Raw genomic sequence first — 20,876 nt, forward strand, 5'->3', positions numbered from 1 at the left:
GTTTTGTTCTTTTTAAATCTATGAGGCATTGTCGTCACTTGATCTGCGTTGGTTAAACGTTTGTTTAGGTCCAGTGTTTCTCAAACACTGTAAAAGTTAAGGCTTTGAATCTTTGCACACTTGATTTTCATCATTAGGGGACTATATAGGTCAAGAACCATAACCCTGATACGTATTTTGGTAACATTATGGCCCTTTTAATTGTACATGGAAAATTTGAGCTTCTTGGTTAAATATTTTGTTTAGGCCACCTTTTCTCAAAACTTATAAGAGCTACAGCTTTGAAACTTTGCACACTTGTTTGTCATCATTAAGGACTATGTAGTTCAAGAACCATAACTCTAACCTGCATTTTGTCAGAATTACGGCCATTTTTGTACTTAGAAAATCTGAACTATAACTCTTTTCTTACATATTGTCTAGTTCTTGCAGACGAGCGATGGTACCCGTAGGTGGTGCTCTTGTTCTTTTCTTTGCATCACCTTGCTGAACCGAACAACCTGATTCACTGTCCTCATTGAATCCTTTTTGCTTTTCCCTTAGATTTACTTTACACACATAGCACTTTTTTAGACCTCTTGTATGTGTAGCTACATAATACATATGTTATTTCTTGACTTTTCTTTTGTTCCATTTCTATCATTGTCAGTACTATCAGAAAAATTGCATTCAATAAATGTGATCACAGCTCTTCAAAAATAATCTTCAATACCTTGTTTAAACAATTGTACAAAATTAGATAATATTCATAATGTGTGTCATAAACTGAATCATATTACTGGCCTGTTTTATTCCTTACATCTTCTAGCTTTTATAAGTTTTCACTTTATCGGAAACAGGTATTGGGGTGTATATCCTTGTCAAAACTACATTCTGAATGCAAATCTACTGCACAAAATGATGTTACAACTGATGCATGCTTTAATTGACCATGTTTTTCCAACTATTTGGTCATTGTCAAAGGCTACTATACAGTCAGACAAGGGAAATTTCAGTTGCTTTAAGTTCCCTGTGATGTCAGCCACTTCATTAACGTAGGATAGCAACCAGATGGATAACAAGAGCTGTAGCACGCTCAACTTTTATCAGTGCTTGACTCCTAATAAGAGCTTGGCCAGTGCAAATTTTAATTAAAAAAATTGTTAAAAAGGGGCATAACTATGTCAAAATTCAGATCAGTGTTATGGGGATTGTTTCTCCTGGTGTAGACTTTTTCAATTTTCAAATCAAAAGCTTTGATAATAACAGAGATATTTTATTCTATCAAAAACTTAACAAAAAAAATCAAAGTTAAAAAGGGGCATAACTCTGTCAAATTTCAAATCAGAGTTATGTGAATTGGTGCAGACTTCGATAGTAAATAACTTTTTTTAAGATCAATGTCAATAGCTTTGATTGTTACTTTATCAAAAACTAATAAACGGTGACGCCATCGTCAGCTCTACTTTTTCTTCGAAGAGTCTTGCTCATTGGAACCTATAATTGACTGATACATTGTTGTAATTAACCTTGTGCTGCTTGATATTGTAAAACATTTATCATAAAGAAAACTGGAACCATAAGATGCATATACCCGAGACTGTAAATCTGTTCAATTGCAGCACATGCTCTTAAAGAATTTGGGTTTTCACTGTGTCAGAATTGATACCTTCAAAAAAATGTAACTACTTTGTTTCTTTCACTTTTATATTTATCAAAATCTAAGTTAATCAAGGATTCTATGTCTCTATTAATAACTGATACAGAATTACAGTCTCTTAATATGTCTTCCTTTTCCGCACACCCAAGTGCAAAGGCAACAGATGCTCTTTCAGACTCTGTAAAACCTAACAAGAGAAGTAAACAAAGATATGAAAATTATATATTCCAAAACAATATATACTTTGAAACGAAACCATGAGCATATAGGGACTTTTCACTGCTATCTTTCTATGTCATTATAAGTAAACCCATTTTATATTTTATTGTTTAGTTTTGTAATACTGTTATATTAACATGTATAATAAGTAACCTAAAGAACTGACTTTTGGTTCTGGTGTGTGACAGTATCTGTTAGTGTTTCCCTGTCAGTTGCCTTAAAGCTACTTGTTTGAATTTCCAAAGTTTCTTAAAAAAATCATTTTGAAATTGGCTTTTTTTATTAAAATATTCATGTGAAGAATACAAACAATCTGGAAAAGCATGAGGTATCCCTCGTGAACAAAATCAGCATTTTATATTGATTGATAAACATCTAACAACAAACATCCTACTGCTTTTTGTATTTCTAAATACCACTTTGTATCAAACTAGATATTGTGAATTTATAATTACAAGAAAGATTTGGTATCAATTAACGTAAAAATTGTACATGTACACATGTTTGGTCTGTGTTGCTTATTCTACTTTCATTGCATTCTGTACTAAAGTGTTTAATGTAGGAGACACAACCTTTGCAAAATGACAAAAGTTTTGTGGTTTTCATATTTATATAGTTTATCAAGTTTTTTTCAGATCTTCCTTTGAAATGTTTCTTCAGGTTGTTATGACTTCGTCTAGCTTGATATTCCATTTAGTATGATAAATTTTTGACAAATAAGAAGAATTTCCTGATCGGGAAGTAAGGTTTCCAAATCGGGAAACCCTGTGTTTTTGCAGTTCATTCAGAAAAAGGGCAGATTCAATGAGAAATTAAAAAAATACTAAGACAGTAAAAAAAATTCTGAACGGTAGAAATCTAGATATGTCTTTTAAGTTTAATATGGCATATTCAGTTTGGAGATCACATGTATAGTCTTATGCACCGGGCATTTTAATGAACCTACACAAAATATAGTGGTTTTACTTCCCGAACGGGAAGCTTGTTACTATAATAAGTAACAAGTTTCCTGTTCGGGAAGTAGGGAAAAACCCGTAAATGATTTCCCAAACGGGAAGTTTCCCCTACTGTTATAAGTTAAGGAAGTACGAGCGGGTTTTTTTTTCAGGATATCCGCCATTAAGTGGGATATTATATGTTTTATAAAGTACCCCCATTTTTTCAGTTTTACTTAATTTCAGATTTTTTATACATAAACAGTGGGTGAAGAAAATGCCCTATAAAATAAAAACGAGTGCGGTGACCTTTGCCTTTTCTGCCATTATTTGTCTTAGAAACTAATGTTTTTGAAGCTCACAGAGTAAGAAAAAGTTGTTAACGGTAAAAAAAATTGATCCTACATCCTTAAATGGTCACATTCTTTATATCTGTATTTTAACAGATAAGGCACATCATAATAGTTCTGCGTTTTGATCTGAAATCTCAGTTCTACTGATGATCATTCGCGTATGAAAAAAAACGAAAAAAAAAACAACACTTGCCTGCGTGCAAGCTTCTGTCTCAGTGGTTTTCCGTATCCATCCACGGCATGTTCGTCTGTATCTAAATAATTCCTGACGTCCGTCCAGAATCCTAAATATTGCAGGTCTAAAAGCCGTTCGTTTCGTTGCAAGAATTCACGAAAGGGACAACAGGCGAGCGTGTCTGAGGCCAGATACCAGATAACTCTGTTAGTGGTCTTCGGAAATTTTCCAGCCAATGTCCGTTTCTTTCCACCAAGATACGAAGTAAGAACTATTGGGATGGGGCTTTTGCCATGCATTTTTGCGGAGCGCAGCAACCGGTCGCCACTTCCATCAGCAGGACTATTTATTTCCGACAAGAACGGAGAATAATTTGATGGAGATACACGCTCGATATCAATCTCCTTTGCAGGACCTGATATGAAACAAATAATATACACTAAAGAAACGTAATAACGCAACTTTCCTATTTTTGATAGTCGATGCATAACATTTTTCACATGTGCACTGGTAGTTCGTGTCGTATTTCATGTCGTTTCTCGCACTTATTCGGATATACAGAAATTCGATCGTTGGTAAAGAAAGAAAAATATCCATTAAATGATTACTAAATTGTCTAAGATGTTCAGTTATAAGAAAAATGTAATTATTTTTTTAGACGTTGGACAGTTTTACAACAAGGAATCGGTAAAACCGAATGATGCTCCCCGATTCATGCTTGTCCCAATATGAGGAATGACTTATTAGAAACCAAAAAAATATTTTAAAAAATAGAGATAATAAAAAGAAGAAACTTGAATAAAGGGAGATAATTAAAGCAAAATGGACATTTCATTAAGTGTAATTTTTGCCTCTATCATTTTGTGAAGTTTCAATGAAATGCAATTAATACTTTTCAAGTAATGCTCTGGACAAGCCTTATTTTGTGCTCCGGACAAGCCTTATTTTGTATAATAAAGGGAGATAATTCAAAAACTAGGTAAGGTAGAGTTATGGTTCTTTGACAGTGCAATTCCTGTTTATGGCCTCGATCACTTTGTGACGTTTCAATGAAATGCCTTACTGAGAATTCCCTGTATATGAGATGGGCGAAATTTTCCCCAATAACAGAATTTCTTCAAACTTTGGATATTGAAGGACAATAATCTAAGAAACAAAAATATGCAGTAAAAATCAAAGGTCACCGGTATTGAAAAGAGTTATCTGCCCTTGAAAACGCCATTTTCCCCAAAAATGTCGTTTTCAAGGGCAGATAAGTCTTTTCAAAACCGGTGACCTATGATTTTTATTGCATATTTTTGTTTCTTAGATTATTGTCCTTCAATATCCAAAGTTTGAAGAAATTCTATTATTGGGGAAAATTTCGCCCTAGAGTTATGGTTCTTTGACACTGCACTTCCCGTCAATGGCCTTTTGTGTAGTTTCAATGAAAATGCCATTAATCCATATCAAATAATACTCCAGACAAGCCTTATTTTGTATAATAAAGAGAGATAATTAAAAAGTATGTAAGGTAGAGTATGGTTCTTTTAAAATGCACTTCCCGCCAATCATTTTTTGAAGTTTCAATGAAATGGCATTCATACTTTTCAAGTAATGCTCCGGACAAGCCTTATTTTATTATTATTATTATTATTATTATTATTATACCACATTTATATAGCACTCTTTTCATGCACTTGTACACGTTCAAAAGTGCTTTACAGAATAAATTGCAAAATACAAAAATACGTATACAAAGATAATGCATTCCACATTAACAAAAATCATGAATGAAAACAAGTATATTTTAAAACAAGATAAAAACATAAATGTATCGGTCAGTTAACAAAATATTGTACAAAGAAGTGGGTTTTGAGCAGGCTTTTGAAAGCAGCTAGCGTGTCAACTTCCCTGATCTTGACAGGAAGGGAGTTCCAAAGCTTTGGAGCAGTGCACGAAAAGCTGCGATTGCCATACATCATGGTTTTAGATTATGGCATAACCAGTGACAGCCTGTCTTGTGATCTTAGGATCCTGGCCGGTTTATACACTTCTAGCATATCCCTAATATAGGCAGGGGACTGATTGTGTAAAGCCTTAAAGGTGTGTGTCAGAACCTTGTACTGCATCCTGTATTTCACTGGCAACCAGTGAATCTCCTTCAGAACCGGTGTTATATGATTGCGACGGGGCGTCTTAGTGATTACGCGAGCTGCAGTGTTCTGGACATGTTGCAACTTGTTAAGTGTGCTGTTTGGTATACCACTTAACAAGGCACTACAGTAGTCTAACCGTGAAGTAACCAGGCTGTTTATAAGTGTTTTTGTGGCATCACTGGTAAGATACCGTCTGATGTGACCTATTCTGCGAAGTTGTGCATATCCAGCCCGGCACACCGAGTTGACTTGTTGTTCCATATCCATACCGCTTTCAAATACTGCTCCAAGATTCCTAATACATTTCGTGGATTTTATCACAGAATCACCAACCTTCACAGAAACGTCATCAATGTACTTGGAGTTACGCTTTGATGTCAATAGCATTACCTCAGTTTTATCAGCATTGAGCTTCAGCATGTTGGAATTCATCCACGAAACAATCTCAGCCAGACAGTTCCCAATGCGGCGCAAAGCTTCACTTTTGGCCACAGCCTCTATCGGCTTAAAAGATAGGTATAATTGAGAGTCATCAGCGTAGAAATGATGAAGGAGTCCATGACGTCTGCATATGGCACCCATGGGTTTAGTGTACATGATATAGTTCTTTGGACGAAGCACTGATCCCTGGGGTACACTGTATTTCATCAACGTAGGCGTCGACAACTCACCATCAACGCATACAGTTTGATGGCGGTCACTAAGATATGATGACATCCATGCAAGTGCTTTGTCTGTGACTCCAAAATGATGTTCGAGTCGGTGTAACAGTGTTTGGTGATCAATCGCGTCGAAAGCCGCAAAAAGATCGAGTAGCACGAGGACTGTTACAGAATTTTGATCGAGAGATGTGAGGATGTCATTCTGTACCTTTATCAAAGCCGACTCAGTTGAATGAAACTTTCTGTAAGCAGACTGCAGTCCCTCATGTAGCTCATTTTCACTCAGGTGCCGCTCAAGACGCGCATCTACTACCTTTTCTAAGATTTTTGAAATGAAAGGGAGGTTAGATACAGGCCTGTAGTTTTTGAAAATGTTTGGTTCGAGACCTGGTTTCTTAAGCAGGGGTCTTATCCTAGCACTTTTAAACTCTTTTGGTACATAACCTATTTCCATTGATATATTTATGCTGTTTGTTATCAGCGGCAAGAGCTCATCGAGACATTTCTTCAGAAGCCATGTTGGTAAAGGGTCAAGTTCGCAGGATTTGTTTGGAGATTTTTGTATAATTTGTTCTACCTCTTCTATCGTTGTAGGAGCCAAATCATTAAGACAGTTTGCTACTTCTTGGTGTTCTGAACAATGCAAGTCTACTGAATCACGATCAGTTTGGCTATGCGAAATAATATCATTCCTAATGTTCTCAGTTTTCTCGATGAAAAAGTCACTAAACTTCTGCGCAAGTCCCTTTGATGATGTTTTAGAGGGACGGGAAGCATCTTGGCTGTCTCCTAGTAGATTTTTGGTTATCTTGGCCAAACTTTTGTGGTCAGTGCCACACGACTTCACCTTATCAGAGAAGTAGTCGGTTCGGGCCTGAATTAGGAGTTTATTCATGGTAGCACATTGGTCCCTATAAAGTTGATGGTCGATTGTTAGTTTAGATTTACGCCATTTCCGCTCAAGCTTGCGTTTTAAGTGTTTAGCCTCATGAAGTTCGTCTGTAAACCACGGACAGCTAGGTCGAAGAACGATAGTTTTTGTGCGTAAAGGAGCGTGTTTATCTGTCAATAAGGATAATCCTTTTGAATATGCATTTACCAGCTGATCCACGTCTGCGCCTTCTAGAAACGTATTTAGTGCAAGGGACGCTGAGATGTCTTGTTTGAAAGAACTTACGTCAATAGAGCGTAATTTCCGAAAAGAAACTTGCTTCCGTATCGGAGCTGGTTTTGCGGCACAGGCGTTGAAGTGAATTGCATGGTGGTCATGTGACATACTACCAGTATTGTCACAAAGACCTGGATCGATGACCTCGACACATGATATTATTTTACTGTCGTTCCTGGTTATTACAACATCTAATGTATGACCGCGGGCATGGGTTGGTCTGTTCACATGTTGATGCATACCACATGACTGAAGTACACTTTTAAATCTGACAGCATCTCGGTCTGATGGGATATCAAGATGGAAATTCATGTCTCCCACAATGATGATGTCTTTATCAACTGTGGCATACCTGCCTAGGAAAGTAGGCCATTCTTCCCCTAGAAACACGCTAGTCTTTAAACCGTTTTGTTTTGTTGGTGGTGGTCTATATATCACTGCCACTCGTGCAGAAAATCCATTGATGCTCAAATTACAATCCATGTATTCAAATTGTTTAAAATCTTTGTCACGACTAGATGCAACAACACGAAGAGTAAATGCAGACTTATGTATGAGCGCCACACCAATGTACAATAAAGGGAGATAATTCAACAACTAGGTAAGGTAGAGTTATGATTCTTTGATATTGCACTTTATCTCAATGGTCTCTATGATTATGTGAAGTTTCAATCAAATGCCATTAATACTTTTAAAGTTATACTTCGGACAAAAATGTGACGGACGGACGGACGGACGGAAGGAATGACGGGCGGACAAAGCGGCAACCATATGCTCGCCCTTCGGGAAGCATAAAAATGTTGGTTCACGAGTTTGTAATGTACTTTCACATTCATTACCAATTAATTTTAGTAAATGCATGCTATGGAATTTGTATTTTTACTGGAGATTTTCACGTGCATAGGTGACAAAGGCCATGCATGGTGTATCATAATAGAAACCACCATATTAGATAGGATTTAATTACTATTGCTAAATATATATAATCCATACATGATACAAGTTGCAAGAATGAAATATTTGCCATAAATGGATGCCTCGGTGTTGCGTGTTTATTTACTTTTCTTTATTTTGTATGTAAGAACGACATTTCATGTAAACATTATCTATTTCCAATTATGTACATGTATTATTTTTTGCAAACATACGATTACTGTCTCAGAAAAGAAGAGTAAGCTACAAGTTATATCACCCCCACCCAACCCCCACCCCGTCCCAGCTCTCAAGCCCCTCTCCTATACCTAGGTACATGTTTCATCTACTAGTATAGGTATGCGTAACATGCCGATGAGTCAATGTGATAATTTAAATGCCACGACCAAAATTAAGTATTAATCATTCAAAACCGAATATTATATAGAAATGAAACAGGCACCCATTTATGTATGTAAGGTGGTATGTTTAGGTCACATGTTTATTTTTATGCCCCCGAATGGAGGCATATAGTTTTTGAACCGTCTGTCAGTCTGTCGGTCTGGTCTGTCCGCAATTTTCGTGTCCGGTCCATATCTTTGTCATCGATGGATGGATTTTCAAATAACTTGGCATGAATGTGTACCACAGTAAGACGAAGTGTCGCGCGAAAGACCTAGGTCCGTAGCTCAAAGGTCAAGGTCACACTTAGACGTTAAAGGTCATTTTTCATGATAGTGCATTCGTGTCCGGTCCATATCTTTGTTATCCATGGATGGATTTTCAAATAACTTGGCATGAATGTGTACCACAGTAAGACGACGTGTCGCGCGCAAGACCCAGATCCAGAGCTCAAAGGTCAAGGTCACACTTAGACGTTAAAGGTCATATTTCATGATAGTGCATTGATGGGCGTGTGCGGTCCATATCTTTGTCATTCATGCATGGATTTTAAAAATATTAGGCATGAATGTGTACCACAGTAAGACAACGTGTCGCGCGCAAGACCCAGGTCCGTAGGTCATAGGTCCTAAACTTTAACATCGGCCATAACTATTCATTCAAAGTGCCATCGGGGGCATGTGTCATCCTATGGAGACAGCTCTTGTTTCGACTAAGTAATGTGTCATGCGCTCGAAATAAAATGTCACGCGCTCGAGAAAATCTAATCTAAAAATAATAATTCCGTGTACAGTACATAAACGTTTAGTTTAAAAATAAAAATTTTAGAAAATCACTGTGGTCTACGTTAAGACCACAAAACATTATTAACGACTGGACATGGTGTAGATGTATAAAAATGCTTCATACCGCCCCATAACGACAAAAGATCCACCGGTAAAATTTTCGCCTTTAGTTCATCGTCATCAAAAGAGGACAAGGACGTCGTTGGCGTAACCTTTGCCAAGTCGTCGGCGGATTGTGATATCAATATGGTTGTCGCTGGTGAGCTTATACTCGAATCTTGGTAAATCTTTGGAAACATGTACCGGCACCGAAACCTTCGTTCAAGGTCCACGTATTCCTTATCTCCTGGCAAAGGTTTCTTTAATATGTTAAGTGTTTTCTGCAATTAAAAAATTACAAACATCCCCTTTAAATATGAAATATAGCAGCATAATTTTTAATATCGTCAATTGTTCAAACGCATTTCTCATTGTTTAAAGCATTTCTCGTGCTCTACAAGCCTTTGTCTTTGTATGAAATACATGCCTTGAACATTCACGGCCGATTTAAAACAGTATAATTTGAGAATTATAGGAATAGGTGTTGCCTTCTGGAGTAATTCGTCACAGGTAGACCTTCCTCAGTTTTGTTGAACCATTAACATTTTTAACAAGTTAGCTGTATGGGCTCCTTACATGGAAGGATTTCACTACTGGAAGGTCTGGTACCCGCGACAAGGACGGAAATGTGATATAAAGCCAGCAACAAACTACTTAGCTGCTGAGACCCGTAATGTCATAAACAAATAAAAAAAAGTAACAGCCTTTACCGTAAAGGCTTTGTTAACATTAATTATTGAGTGTAAAACACTTTTTTCGGAAAGCCTCCAAACTGACTAATATCCCATCCTAGCCCTTGGGGAATAGGGAATGTTCGGATCTGAATGAAATCTATTAAAAGAGAAATATTGAAACTACATGAAAAAAAATGAAAAAATATGTTACAGTTTATGTAACCAGTTATTATGTTTATGAACCATAGCTTACTATAAGTTCTTACTTTGCTAACTGTTTTAATGATATGCAAAAGATGCCTTGGTAACCAGTACTTCCGGAGTGCGTCCAATAGTATCGCCTGCAACTTTAGCAATGCTGCATCTGATTCGACAAAGGAATTGAAGGTGTCGTCTGTCACAGAGTCGAGTATTTGCTGATGAATATCTATGTCAGGAACCAGTTCGAAGTTCAAAATACCTGTAACGAGGTCAAAGTTTAGAATACCTGCAAAAAAGGTCAAATAAGTTTTTCAGTTGAGACTCTAGTGCGGCCCAATGACGTTACGCATTTATGTGAGGCGGAAGTTTGTTAAAAAGGAAGTGTACAATCAAATCAACGAATACAAATGATTTGATGCCACTCGGTTTCTGAAAGTTCGATGTGATTCGCAATAAAGTTCGCACAAGCGGTGTTCATTTCAGTTAGCATTGCTTAGTAACATAAACACTGTAGTTCCTTAATTTATAGGTCGCAGTGTAGACCAAACCAGCAGTTTTCATTTGAATTGTCATGTAGACTTAATATTACTTACCACGGAAAACTTTTACTTTCAGGTTACTGGCCACATCTGTCGTGCTGTTTTCATTGATGTAATGAGTTTTTATTACATGTTTCCAGTACATTTTTTTCACTGGGTCTTCTATAAGTCTCCACGCCTCTATGTCTTTCCAACACCTGTACACGTTTTCCCCACATGTACTCCTCATAGATTCGCGAAACAGCATCATCCCTACGGCCGTTCCTATTGTATTTTTGTTGAAGTTACCGGTATCTTGTCCTTCTGTAATGATAAAGACCAATCGCGCCTGATTATGATTTTTTTAGATAAAAGTTTTCTTCCTCTTTTTCGAAGAGAGGATAAAGAGGATCTTGTTTGTTTATTTGTTGTTGTTTTTTTGGTGGGGTGGTGGGGGGGGGGTGTTGATTTTTTTTTTTTTTTTTTTTTTTTTTTTTTTTTTAGAATTTTGATTAATAGTCCTTTTAATCAATGGTTACTTAACGAATGTATGTTTAGCAAATTTTTATCTACTCTAATTAATGATTACCTTATGAAGGTTTATTTGGCAACTTTTGCCAGGTTTAACTTCTATGTTCCAGACAATTATTAGAGAAACGGGGTCCGTATCCCCGTTATGAGATTCAGAGATTTATAGAAATAAGTGTTTTCCCCAAAATCGAATCAGCTTGCAGTTGCCATCATTGAAGAAAAGAAATGAAGAATATAATTGAGCCGTGCCATGAGAAAACCAACATAGTGGGTATGCGACCAGCATGGATCCAGACCAGCCTGCGCATCCGCGCAGTCTGGTCAGGCTCCATGCTGTTCGCTAACAGTTTCTCCAATTCCAATAGGCTTTAAAAGCGAACAGGATGGAGCCTGACCAGACTGCGCGGATGCGCAGGCTGGTCTGGATCCATGCTGGTCGCATACCCACTATGTTGATTTTCTCATGGCGCGGCTCATATATGTATAAATGTTTATACTTTGAGAACTTTTTTGTCGCAATTCATTTTTTTTTCACGTAGCTTCTAACACCCATTTTGAAAATTTCTACGCCATTCTTATACTTACTCTCAAATTTTAATCCAGGTAGCTTGACCTTCGTTTCCCTCAGTAACATACACAGGTTATATTCCGTGTACAATGCAGACCGCTTAAACGAGCGCAGCCTCTCTGTGCACAACCATTGCACCACCATTCTACGATCCAGGTACAGCTACAGAGAAATATAAAAGAAATAAAAGGTACTAGTAAGTGTTAAGGAAGAAAAATAATGTTTAACAAAGTGCGTTAAAAGAATTAGAAACATTTATAAGGACAATGAACTGGAATTCCAGTCTACGAAACTGATGTACTTGCATGCAGAAACGCTGTATGCGTGAAATTATAATGAACATAATACATAAAGTTGAGTACAATTATGAAACGGCAACTGGTATTGCCATATCTGTGGCATTCACCTTTAAAAAAGGGCGACCAACGCATATTCAAGTGATCAAGAAGCGTATATAATAAGGGTTGCTCTTGCATGAATAGTCCAACTGCAGTGTATATAACGTTGAAAAAGGTGTCTATTATAAACTCGGCCATTTTCTTGATAAATTTAATCCTTTAAACCAGCATGGTGCTATACAAGGTTGGCACTGTATTGCAGTGATATAATAAATCAGAGCAATGGACTTGTAATTGCAATCGGTATTTCCCGTTCGGTAACGAAATATCCATATCCGGTTGTTATGAAAAAGAAGTCTTCTGTAATAACAGAAGGATGCCAAATAGTGTCTGAAGAATATTTTGTGTTGGTTTAACGTCACACGGAGACAATTATAAGTCATATGGCGACTTTCCAAGTGAAGTATGACCCAAGTTGTCACTTCGTGCAATATTTCATCACGGTCGTGCACCTGGGTGGACCCACTGACCCATACTGAGAAATTTTCCTCACTTATCAGGGGAAGGAAGTGTGCAAATACTACGATTAAGTCAATTTCGCTGTTAGCGTTTTCTCCCCTTGTGAGCAAAAAGCGATAGCGCTTTGATATCTCTAATCTCAGACAGTGATCAAGTAACAAGACATCATCTCTTACATGCTTAATTGTCTATATACATTCAATTAATATAAATGAATAGCATTTTTTATTCGAAATGTGAATGTTGTGACTGATGTTTTTCTTTAAACAAAATATTTTAGCAATTTTCTGTGCTTTGCACGAAACAATGGATACTTTTTAGCACCTAATACGCAAGTGTTTCATTAGAAATGTATTCGTTTTATAGATTTATAGATTTATAGATTTCTGATCTGAAATTTTAATCCAACAAAAATATTTAAACTGTATGAAAGGAAAACATTTCAATACAAGAGATTCTTCAGACTGAATGACAAGCGGATAGATCTATCAAGTTTACCAAAATTAATTTATTCAATAATTTCATTGCACATCTTTTAATAATATCATGTATTGGTATTCAAACAAATCAAAGTATACATGTATATGATGTATGGATGAATGGCTTATACTCTGTTTTAAATGTACGCAGCTAAGTTCCGTAAGCCAGTTGGATGGCTTCCTCACATGAAGAACTCAACGCGACATAAACCATTCGGTCATGGTCACCCCTCAAAGAATACGTTACCGCACTGAAATAACCGAGTGTCATTACCGGTCCACGACGTTAAATGACATCAGAAAATAAAATTACTATCGGGGAAGTTTTGCGACAACAGACGACCATGTATAGCTTATTAATATTGATAGAGATCAGGGTCCGGTGAAATTATCAGCTCAAAATGTTTCGAGCTTCGAGCTTGAAATAGACAAATGAGCCGCACCATGAGAAAACCAACATAGTGCTTTTGCGACCAGCATGGCTCAAATTGCAAGACTACCTTCAAACTCATTTTAAGGTAGTGACCCGTAATAACTATCGGGAATTTCCGTGTGATCTGATATTTCGGCATTCTTTGGACTTCAATATAGCTAGACGAACACATGGATTTAGTAAAAAAAAAAAAAAAAAAAACACGAGGGAGCCGAAATCACATTCGGAACTTAAGTAATCGAACGGAATTCGCCCATTTTCGTTAATAACCTTAAACCGTCACAACTCAGCCACCGATTGGTTGTCTGTAAAGGAAAAAATCTGAACTTGGCCGATGGCAACGCTGCATTGCGAGACTGGTCTCCATACAATGATAGTTATACATGTAACAACTTACATGCCGTCCGTTCCTGATAGGGGGCTCGAACTCAAATTCCATTTCCATGTAATTGTAGAACACATGTTGACCAAAAACCTGGGAAAAAAGATCACATGGAACAACACGAACGAGGATTTACCGATGTAAAACAAAAACAAAAACTTAAAACCTTAATCTATTTTATATTAGTTTAACCTAACATGAATTTGCGCGGCATGCTTCTTGTCAAATTGTCAGTAAGTAAACATACATCCCAATACATATCAAGGCAGTGTCTTTAAAAGTGGTTATTCGAGCGTCAGTTAAGAAATATGAAGGTCTGCAATTAGTTTCAATATGAAAGCTTAACATAAACGTACATGTATATTCTTTGTTTCTACTTTGAGTTAAACGGTTTGCGGTAAATTGATACTATTGTATTTTCATTTTCATTCCGTGAGTTCTAATGAGTGTTCAGTCACTTAATACTTCAATGCAGGAAACAGTGACAGTCAAGTATACAAACTGTTGTTTAATGTTGCCACAAAATATGATACACCGATGAGCAGATTCGCCACTTGATTCAGTCGCAAATTTTCAGTTTGAAAAAAATGCTAAAATTAAACTTGCTTTACTTTTTAAGTGTATTAAAATGTGCCTTCTTGTTTAGTTTTATTTTTTTTGTGGGAGATATATTCACACGGCCTCTATTTAGAGCTAAATATTGTTAGAACTAGCATTCCAGTTCCAAACGCGAAACGCATAGGACCTTTGAATTAGTGCCACAAACCTTTGTCTATACATACTCATGGTATTGTAGGGTGCGGGGATATACTTACAGGCAGACAAAGGAAAGTGTTGAAGTAATCTACAAACGTCCGATTTTCTAGGAGTAAGGTCAATTCCTCCAATTCCGCTTTTGACGGACCTGTGAAATAAAAGAGATAAGTATGTACCTATGTGGATAGTGATGTCTAAAAAGTAAAGGGGGAGAAGTATATAGTCCGATCAATTCGTAACAGGAAATACCAATATACTTTAAGAAATGGGAAAAGCACCAAATTTGGCACAGGCTTTTGTAAAAGCATAAGAAACTTTTTTTCATGGGACCCAATTGATATCTGTCAAGATGGCCTCTACGGTGGCCATTTTAAATGGCCACCAAAACTCAATATCTAACGTACAAAATTCTTATGAAAGGTCATTATATTTACATTCGTATAGTGATAGAGGTTTGAGTGTCCGTCGACGGATCATGAGACTCGGGGTTAGATCCCCGGTAAGGATCTTCGTATATTCCCAGGTTTACCTTATATGTGTGTGTGCGTGCGTGCGTGAGTGCGTTCGTTCGTTCGTGCGCGCGCGTGTGTGTATGGGGTGTTGGAGTGGGGTCCGAGGCCATTCAGTACCGCAAATCTTTGGTATGATCGCAAGAACAGATTACACGCTACAGACACAATATGATTTCCAGCAATATGAGGTACAGCGTACAATGATGTTGGTGTACCAAAAATACCGCACGTTCTCAATATGTCTTATTTCCAGGAAACTTTAGGCTATTGCGATAAACTTTTCAGAAAAGTTCGAAATATCGAGATAATTTCTGAAGTATCGAGAAAGGTAATATAGCTAATAAATGGCAGTTGTGGGCACTTACACAAAAGGTATCGAAAAAATAGTGTAAATTATCGCAATCAATATTTCCAGGAAACCTTCCAGTATTGAGATCAGTATTCCAGAAAACTTCGCTTTATCAAGATATTTTTTGGAAGTATAGCGATAGCTATCTAGCTATTTCGTGGCAGAAATATGTAATCATACCTTATAATACAAAAAGTATTTTAATTATAATTACCAAACCTCACAAAATGATAGATTAGCACATGACCATTGCTCACATGTAGTATTAACCCTACTCAGTAAAAACAGGGTGTTTTTTTTTCACTTGATTTGGTAAAAAAATAGGGATTTTGATTTAAGTAACCTATTCACGGTTCTTCATGAAACTTTACACAAATATAGATCACTATAGGGCGGTGGTGTACGCGCAGTTTCGTCAGGACCACTTCATTAACCAGAGTCATTGCCCTTTAATTATTTTACAATTCATAAATTCCCACATAACAAAGTAATCTATTGATAGATCGTTATTGAATTTAAACAATTATAGATCACTATAGGGTGGTGGTGCATGCGTATCTTTCATAAAGAGCTCTTAAGTAACTGCATAGTTATTGCTCTTTTAATTGTTTAAAAAACATAAAAATTATATTCACACATAACAAAGTAGCCCAAAGATGGATCTTCATGAAACATAATACAAAATATAGAGCAGTTAGTAAAAAAAATTAGGAACCAACAAACCGTTACATGTTATATGAGCCGTGCCATGTGAAAACCAACATAGTGGGTTTGCGACCAGCATGGATCCAGACCAGCCTGCGCATCCGCGCAGTCTGGTCAGGCTCCATGCTGTTCGCTTTTAAGCCTATTGGAATTGGAGAAACTGTTAGCGAACAGCATGGAGCCTGACCAGACTGCGCGGATGCGCAGGCTGGTCTGGATCCATGCTGGTCGCAAACCCACTGTGTTGGTTTTCTCATGGCACGGCTTATATTAGTACATAGCTTTGTATACTTCTGGAAATAAGATATCTTTCAAAATATAGTTATTTCATCCACAAAATATCTTATTGACTGGAGATATAAATTCATTAAATTTTTTCCTGTTTCTTCAGTAAATCTTGTCTCAGAATTCAGTTTATTATTTATGCGTGTGCCTATAAAAATGAACTTCAGATTTTTTTTTTCTCCAGAAAAAAATGTAAGATTGTATGTGCACAATGTAAGTTATTATTATTATTACATTTATTATTATTATTATTATTATTATTATTATCATCATCGTCATCATCATCATCACCACCACCACCAGCATCATCATCATTTTTATTACTATAATTATTAATTTTATCATTATTATTATTATTATTATTATTACAAAGATAATCGATTGTTAGTACATTAGCTGTAGTAAAAATATAAGCACTGAAGAGAAATAACAAAAAAGTAAATATCATGTACGTTGTTATTATTCATAAGCTTTAGCTTTTGTGATTTTCAAAAAAGATTTGTAGGCCTACAGTAAAATACAGTTCAAAGGTGTATATCATTTCATTTAACTTTTGGACGCATCGCTTTTAATCAACAAAAGTATTTTTCTTACCTTTTTCTGACGATTTATTCATATTTTCTTTTCCATGTTTTTATTATTTTTATACTGTAATTTTACTTTCAGTCCTTTTTTTGTTGGCCGCCGCCTTTTCTATAGAAACAGCGTAACGTTAAAGTTAACGTCATATCATATGTGACGTTTTTGACGTAACGTCTTTAGCCCGTCATGCCGTATTCCAAATTCGCATGTACAAACTCTTAAGCGCTTTGTTACGCCTTTATGGTAGCAACGCTATTTGGTACTATTTACAAAAAAAAAATCGACACAACCAGAATACGTTGAATGTGAACACATCGATTGAAATTTTTTGTGATTGATATGCTTATGCACATAAAAGATTTTTGTCGTGTGTGAGTTTGTTCCATTTAATTTAGATTTGTTAAAATTTATCATGAAATACTGTAAAAGCAGAAATTTTCGCAAGGGTTTAATTTTCGCTTTATTCGCGAGGCCTTACATGTCGCGAAAATTAATCCTCGCGTAAATATTCACAAGTAGTATAATTCAAATTCAAGTATGATACCATTTTTACAATTTCGCAAATAGTAAACCTCGCGAACATACTCAAAATTTTAAATTCGCGAAATTTTGACCCAGCAAAAATATGTGATTTTACAGTTGTATAGTCTAAATAAAAGAGCCGCTATTACCTTGAATCAGTCATCTGACCTTGACCTTGAATATATGGTGGACAAAAACTGCAACCAGGCGAAACTGTTTGAGCAAAGTTGAGAGAAGTCAGTGCAAGTATCGCTTCTATCCAGTTTTGTTAGTGAAAATAAAACCTTACTAGATTTTGAAGTAAAATGATGACAACGGACAACGGACGCCGGGGCATCCACCAATTCTAAAGCTAATAGAATTGTAAAAATGGTAATATGTAAATGATTATCAAGTTAATGATAATAAATCTTGTCGACATTATTGCTGTCATAATCATTATCACAATCATCATCATCATCTTAAGTTTCATATAAACTTTCATATTCACTACTACCATCATTATTATCATCGTCATCATCACCAGCATCTAACTAAACAAAAACATTTTATTTTGATATTAAAAAAACTACTCGTGTTCAAATAAAAATGTCTAATTCTTGAATTCACTTCCTGTTCAGTTATGGATGCAATTTAGTGACAATTAAAAGAAAATCAAAAAAAAGGACAAGAGTCCAAAACTTTCAAATGAGTAGGTTTTTTCCTGTCAAAACTGTTAGTTAAATAACTGTTGAAGTAAACAGTTTGGAATGATTGGAACAAATAAGGATTGATATTATTCATTTATTTTGTTGGGTTTAACGTCGCTCCGACCCAATTATAGGTCATATGGCGACTTTCCAGCTTTGATGGATTATTTCATCACGAGCGGGCACCTGGATAGAATCACCGAACTTCCGTAAAGCTACAGTCACACATACGGATATGTCCGTGCGTTGAGGTACAGTGCGGATGCGATTGATATGTGGGGACTGACCCGGATAAGTACGGAGAGCAGTACGTCTTAGTACGGGAAAAATGGTGAGGAATGGGGGAACAAAAAATACAGGACGCAAATAAGTACTACGTTTAACTACGTTTTACTGCACCTTGCTCAGCGCGTGGACGGGTCTGCGGTGAACTCCGTTGAACTACGCTTAAGTACGAGCAGCCTCGGATAACTACGTTCAGCTACGGATCAAAACGGCAAGGTACGTTTCAGTACGGATAACTTTAGTACAGTTAACTACAGATGAATAAATTTCAACCAAGTTGGACTAAAGTCACGCTCAAGTGACTACGGATCGCTCAAATTTTTGTGCATGTTCAAAAGTTGGAGAAACTTGCATGTTTGGGATAAGTATTGAATACGTTTTGACCCAGTGTTGGTACGAATTGATACGGATTACTACTTTGAGTTACGGCTCAGGTACGGATAGATACGGATTACTGCGTTTCTATCCGTGGCTAGACATAGCTATCCGCGCCTATGGCACGCCAATTGTCCGATAATTAGGTGAACCCAGTTCACGGTCGAAAAACTAAGATTAACGATCGATAAACCAGGTTTTTCGAACGTAAAACCAGGTTTTTCGAATACTAACCTATATTTTCGAGCGAAAACAGGATAACGCCGTAAACCATAGTTCACGCTCGTAAACGTAGGTTCACGCTTGTAAACCAAAGTTCACGCTCGTAAACATAGGTTCACGTTCGTAAACTATGGTTTACGAGCGTGAACTGGGATTCACGAGCGTAAACATAGGATAACGACCGAAATTCGCTGTTCAATCGAGAAACCTAGTTTATCAAATGTAAACTATGGTTTACGGTCGATACATTAAGATAATAAAGTCAATTATGAATTTCGGGCGTGAAAATGGGGTTTACGGCCGTGAACCTATATTTACAGACGTGAACCTATGTTTACGAACGTGAACTTAGGTATACGAGCGTTAACCTAGGTTTACGTTCGATAAACTAGGTTTCTCGAACAAAACTATGTTTTTCCGTCGAAAAACATAGGTTCACGTTCGTAAACTATGGTTCTTACTCAATCGGAAAACCTAGTTTATCGAAAGTAAACATGGGTTCAAGAGTGTAAACTAAGGTTTACGCCCGTTATCCTATGTTTTCGCTCGAAAATATAGGTTAGCATTCGATAATCCTAGTTTTTCGACCAAGAACGTATTTATTTGATAATTGGCTTGCGGTGAACTTATGTTTACGAACAAGAACCTATGTTAACGACCGTGAACCATAGTTTACAAACGTGAAACTAGGTTTACGTTCGATAAACTAGGTTTCTCGAACAAAACTATGATTTTCGGTCGTTATATTATGTTTACGAGCGTGAACCTATGTTTACGGTCGTAAACCCATGTTACGGTCGTAAACCCAGCTTCACGGTCGTTAACATAGATTCTCGTTCGTAAACTATGGTTTACGCTCGTGAACCCAGGTTAAAATTTACGCCCGTAAATATAGGTTCACGCTCGTGAACTTAGGATAACGACTGAAATTCATAGTTTAATCGAGAAACCTAGTTTATCGAACGTAAACCTGGGTTCACGAGCGTAAACTATAGTTTACGCCCGTTATCTTATGTTTTCGCTCGAAAATATAGGTTAGTATTCGAAAAACCTGGTTTTACGTTCGGAAAACCTAGTTTATCCAGCGTTAATTAATCCTAGTTTTTCGACCGTGAACCTGGGTCCACGTAATTATTGGACGATTGGCTTGCCACACGCGCCGCATGTGACTGAGGTTTTCAGAAAACCACGCCGATACCGTGTTTGCATCATACACAGGTTGTCACTGACTGATATCGATTTTCTTATCTTGTAATCGTCATTTACATAAACTCCGCCCAAGACGTACATAGTGTCCCGTTAAGTTGTCCAAACAACCATAAACTGAAAAGTCAGCATGGGCGGATCTAGCGGGGGTGGGGTGGGGGTCAAGGGTTTCAGGACCCCACTAGCATTTTCAAAGTTAATGGTGAAAACTTTTAAAGCTGCACTCTAACATTTGAACAAATCAAGTCCGCCACGGGA

General features: G+C 36.8%; 1 protein-coding gene across 1 annotated transcript in view; it reads right to left on the bottom strand.

Moving 5' to 3' along the window:
• The window catches only part of LOC128557761 (regulator of G-protein signaling protein-like), a 41,862-nt gene extending 24,402 nt beyond the window's left edge, over positions 1-17,460 (bottom strand). The window contains exons 1-8 of the mRNA XM_053545974.1: positions 17,332-17,460; positions 14,946-15,034; positions 14,146-14,223; positions 11,997-12,141; positions 10,956-11,204; positions 10,428-10,621; positions 9,513-9,768; positions 3,340-3,736 (exon numbers count right to left, since the gene is read on the bottom strand). Coding sequence (XP_053401949.1) covers positions 3,340-3,736; positions 9,513-9,768; positions 10,428-10,621; positions 10,956-11,204; positions 11,997-12,141; positions 14,146-14,223; positions 14,946-15,034; positions 17,332-17,353 — 1,430 coding nt within the window. The 5' untranslated portion in view covers positions 17,354-17,460. The remainder of the gene's footprint in view (positions 1-3,339; positions 3,737-9,512; positions 9,769-10,427; positions 10,622-10,955; positions 11,205-11,996; positions 12,142-14,145; positions 14,224-14,945; positions 15,035-17,331) is intronic.
• Between the last annotated feature and the right edge of the window lie 3,416 nt (positions 17,461-20,876).

This window comes from Mercenaria mercenaria, chromosome 6 (genome assembly GCF_021730395.1).
Source record: "Mercenaria mercenaria strain notata chromosome 6, MADL_Memer_1, whole genome shotgun sequence".
NCBI classification, from domain to species: domain Eukaryota; kingdom Metazoa; phylum Mollusca; class Bivalvia; order Venerida; family Veneridae; genus Mercenaria; species Mercenaria mercenaria.